General features: G+C 40.4%; 1 protein-coding gene across 1 annotated transcript in view; it reads right to left on the reverse strand.

Moving 5' to 3' along the window:
• Positions 1–4,888, reverse strand: part of GABRD (gamma-aminobutyric acid type A receptor delta subunit) — a 21,150-nt gene that overhangs the window by 7,775 nt on the left and 8,487 nt on the right. The window contains exons 2-4 of the mRNA XM_019511689.1: positions 4,310–4,377; positions 3,119–3,339; positions 2,254–2,336 (exon numbers count right to left, since the gene is read on the reverse strand). Of these exons, the coding sequence (XP_019367234.1) occupies positions 2,254–2,336; positions 3,119–3,339; positions 4,310–4,377 (372 nt within the window). The remainder of the gene's footprint in view (positions 1–2,253; positions 2,337–3,118; positions 3,340–4,309; positions 4,378–4,888) is intronic.

Consider the following 4,888-nt stretch of genomic DNA (forward strand, 5'->3'; position numbering starts at 1 on the left):
CGGCAAACCCTGGCTGAGGTCTGGGGCCAGGGAGGGGGGTTAAATCCCCCTTCCCCAGCTCAAACTTACTGCTGACTGCAACTGTGGACTACAAATCCCAGAGGCACCAGGAAGCAGGAAAAGGAAGTAGAAGTGATGAGCAACCCTGCAGTGTCCTGCTGATGTAATTCTGGACTGTAACTGCCAGAGACCTCAGGGGCAGCAGGAAGGGGAAGTGAACACACAGCCAGAGAGCCATGCTCTAGTGCCTCCCAGCTTCTGGCTTCAGCTACTGCAGGCATTTGGCTGCATTTCCTGAATCAAAGTTAAATGTCTGTTCACTTAATCTGTGCAGCTTAGACTAACCTGCAAAGACTGAATAGATTCAGCCTGGGGCTTTTTGACTGTCTGTCCTTGACAGCCTGCTTTTTGACCTAGCCAATATCGATTCTGCATCTCAAACCTGATTTAATGGCCAGTTCAATTTTGCAACTGGAATGAGAGTTTAGTGCAGGGGTGGGCAAAATGTGTCCCACGGGCCAGATGTGGCCCACCAGGACATTCTATATGGCCTGCGGGGCCCCTAAAAAATTTAGAAAATTAATGTTGGCTGCCTGCCTGTCATGCGGCCCTCGATGGCTTGCCAAAACTCAGTAAGCAGCCCTCTGCCCAAAATAATTGCCTGCCCCTGGTTTAGTGGCTAGGAGCACTGTCTCAGGTACTTCCTCATCTAAACCAAACTGACCTTAAAGCAGTGATATTCTGATTTTAGAATCTGGTTCAAAATATGTAACTTGTCAGCACTTGAACTAGGTGGAAGGTAGAGTAAGGTACCTTGTAACAGCACTAAAATTTGACCCAGGCCATGCTACAGAATGGTGAGTCCCTTTTGAAATACACAGTCAGACTGGGAAATGCCTAGAGGAAACCCTGTACTTGGAAACAGTATGGAGTAATATCCCCCTGATTTTTACTTTAATGCACTTACTTAAAAAGGCTTCATTTCTGCTTATGTTTATTGCACTGAAATAAAAATCCTCAATTTAAAACAGAGAGAGGGAGAGAGAGAGAGAGAGAGAGAGAGAGAGAAATAAGCCTCTGCAAAATTTGCTGGGAGAATGAATTGATTGCCGGTTCATTGTCTGCTGCCTCTGCATTTGCTGATTACATAAGTAAAACTGCAGATTGCTATTTTTGACAGGATCAAATGGTATTGTGGTTAATTGCCTAGAAAACAGAGTCAGTGCTAAAAAAGAATAAGAGAAACTAAAGCTCACACCAATGTGGCAGTATGTTTACATCTGCTGAGAAACTCTGATAGCCCTAAATCTTTAGAAACATAGGGATCGTTTTTTGCCATTTGTATGACTGTTTCTTATATGTTCTTATACTGAAACATAGGAGTAAGAATCTTTTCTTCAGTCTCAAAAAAATAAAATATGGGGCTGGACTCGATGATCTTCCGAGGTCCCTTCCAGCCCTAATGTCTATGAAATCTTTATTCTCCACTTGATGTCCAGAACACAGAAAGCCAAATTCACAAAGCTATTAGTTAGTGTGGTTCCTTCTTATGATAGGTGGTAAATCTGGGTTCCAAGCATTAATATTCATGTGAATTACAATCTGATCAAGGGAAGACTTGAATCTGAACAGAACATAAATTTAGTTTATGCTGATTTCTCAGGTAAGCAGAAAATGGAGTTAAACCAGTCTGTGGGCCAAATTATGATGGAGTCTCATGTGGATGCGAGGGTCAGGGGATGTCAAGGAGAGACAGTGCCTGTGCCAGGCATAAACACAAGCATAGTCCCTGTATGCAAGAAATTCTTGCCCCATCCAGTTTTTCTTAGAGAGAGAAGAAGATATAGGAATTTGCCTGAGCGCAGTCCTTCTGAACTCTCTGTCCCTCATAGCTTGACATTAATGGAAAGAATCCCACTGCTTTCACTGGGCTTTGAGTCAGGCAGTCAGCTCCTCTTCAGACTGGGAGGATTCAATCCTTAATCCGATTGAAGGATGCTCATCACCTTGCTGGATTTAGCTGTATAGTTCTGAATCAGGCTAGCGTACAACTAGTTTTGAAAAGCCTAGTACCTTAACACCCAAAACTTGGAGCCAAGAGGTTGGGGATTGAGTTTTATATTTTCTAAATCCCGAGCAGCCCTTGTTTGTGATCTATGGAAGCAGAATTGCTTAGGCAGACTGGAAGCTAAGTACCACGTGTGCAGGCTTTAAACAAAACACATTATAGGCAACTCTATGCTCAGGCCTTACAGCTTTCTAAATCCAGCATGCACTCTTGCTCATCCATCGGATACTTGGAAAGGTCCATGTCACAGGCTACAGTTGAGGTAATCCTGTCCCAAGCAAGGAAAATAAAAATACTAATTAGTTATATTCAGATAGCCTGTAGGCATTCATAACTTGACATTTAATTTTCTTCATAATCCAGACACTGAGTTGGAAACCCACCACCTATCTCCCATAACACTACTACCAATGATAAAAATATTTTCAAAGTCTTTTTTGATTATTACTTCTAGTCTTCAAAATAAAAACTAGAATTTGGAAACTGAGATAAAAAGAAATTAAGTGACTTGTCCAAGGCTGGATGGTGATGATGACAATAATTCTTTTATATACTCTTGTGAGTCGAGCTCACTCCCGCATAAAGTTACATAAGTTGATTAAGTCACTTCAGGACTGATTTTAGTCCTACATTTTCACAGCATCTCATGTACAGTAGCTAACTCATTCTTAAAATGTGCCTGCAAAGTGAATATGTTTGCAAACAGTGACGGTGAGGACAAAAGTGCCCACAGTTCCCTGGGAACTGGAGTCAGTCAGATGGAAGCCAGGAACTTTTTGCCCCATCTACACTGTCTTGTGATTGCTAATGATACCATTAATGATATTCTTGTGATTAATGATTACACAATGGGAAATGTGTTACTGTTGCCACAGCTGCAACTCCAGCAGCATAGCCCTCCCAAAGAAGGGTTTTCAGAGTAACATTTTTTCCCATATTATTGGTGATTTTCAGGGACACCCTAGGAAAGAAGGGATGAGTATTTCTGAAGTATATACAAAAGGCTAACATCTGACAGAGAGCACACTCACACTTTTCACTCTTTCTTACCTGATACTATATAAAATTACTCCATCAGGTTGTAGCCTGATAAGTTTGTTTTCCACTGTCACATCATGGAACCAGGCGGACTTGGCATTTACTATGAATGTATCTGGTAACCAGAGCTTATCCACAAATCGACTGTCCAAACCTAGAGTTTCATTGGTGTGATTGTAAGAGAGCCGGTCATCTCGCCAGCTCTGATGCAGAAATACTGTCATAGTATATTCCTAGGGCAAGGAGAATAAACAGTTAAAAAAGCATGTGAAACAAACACAGTTGCATTGCCTTGGGGTTTGGTCAGATGTCCTCGTCTCAGTCTGGAACAGTTATTTCCCGGGTACTGGAATACTCAAGCAAAAATGAGGCTGCTTGGATATTTTATTTTATTTACTTTTATTTTGGATGACCCTAAGATAGCTCAACATGTGTTCTGATTCAAAGGCATTATCAAGTATATTGTACAGTGGGAGCTACAAGACCGTGTGCTACTAATGGAGAAAATAAGGTTAATGTTCCTCCTGAGCCCCTTTCTCAGGTAGGAACAGTAGTTTTTGAAGAGAGGGATGGGGGATGAGTTAAAAAATAGGTGGAATCATAAATTCTTTCTGGTTCAATAGGTTACAAAAATGCAACTGATGTTTGCTGTTCTACACAAGCATGCCCCATGCCACCTGACTTGTTGCTTTGTTTGGAGTTTGCACATGACAGGGATGGGAAAGCAAGTGTCCCATAATTAAATAACTTTTTACAGGAGCAAAAGGATGCTAAGTTCCCTCAGTCTTTCTTCAAGAGTTTCCATAGAGAAGTGGAATTTGAGTGGAAGCTGTATGTAAGTCTTAAAAATAGTTTTTCTAGCAGTAAGGGCAACACATTTCAGACTACAACCCTGTACTCCCTAATATACCATTTCAAATACTCACCTAGTAGAAATCAGTGTAGCTCCAGCTAATTTATACCAACTGAGTCTAGATGCACAACTGTCTATAGATTAGACTACAACTATGTTTGCTCTTTAGAGTATGTCATTGTGGCAATTTTTCACCTGAAATATTTTAGAAAATCTTTTCCCTCTGCTAATTTTTCACCTAGTAATACTGTTTAGAAAACTGCTATTTATCCTGCCAGTCTTCTGTGCTTTTAGTTGTTGCAGTATAAGTTTTCTCATTACAGTCTTAACAAGTTTAAATGATAACATACCATATTAACTTCTGAGATGTGGTCGATGCTGGCTACTTCAATTGCTAGGGCAACATTGACAGGAGGGCCTGAGGAGACACGTTAAAATGGGAAGAACTGCATTATCTAATATGCATTAGCAATACACGTAAGTCCTGATTTTTCTAGAAACCATGACTCCCACATTAAAAAATCCTTGTCATAGAGAAAATACAGAAATACTGGTGATAACCATTTAATATGGATAAAATATAACTTTCCCACAGCCAGTGTACAGAACATGGAGACGGTAGGTGTATAGGAATGTGATGAAGAAAAACTCAAGCTGTTAAGTATGCCTTTTGCTTATAGTGTTTAGTGAAGCATTCAGCTATAAGGTTCTCTGGAAGTAATCTCTCCAACATTATCTAACATAAGAAAACTTCACAACTTTTGAAATTAGCTGCTTCAGGAAGAAAATAACATTCCAGTTTACCAGACTGCCAGTTACCAGTGATTACAACATGAATAAATTGCCAGTGTATCTATATTCCCCATAGAATTTTCTCTGCCTTTGTGAGATTGAGACTTTCCTTCCATATGGGTACATGCTTCATTAAA

Source organism: Gavialis gangeticus, unplaced genomic scaffold, assembly GCF_001723915.1.
Source record: "Gavialis gangeticus isolate Ggan-Ray unplaced genomic scaffold, GavGan_comp1, whole genome shotgun sequence".
Lineage (NCBI taxonomy): Eukaryota > Metazoa > Chordata > Crocodylia > Gavialidae > Gavialis > Gavialis gangeticus.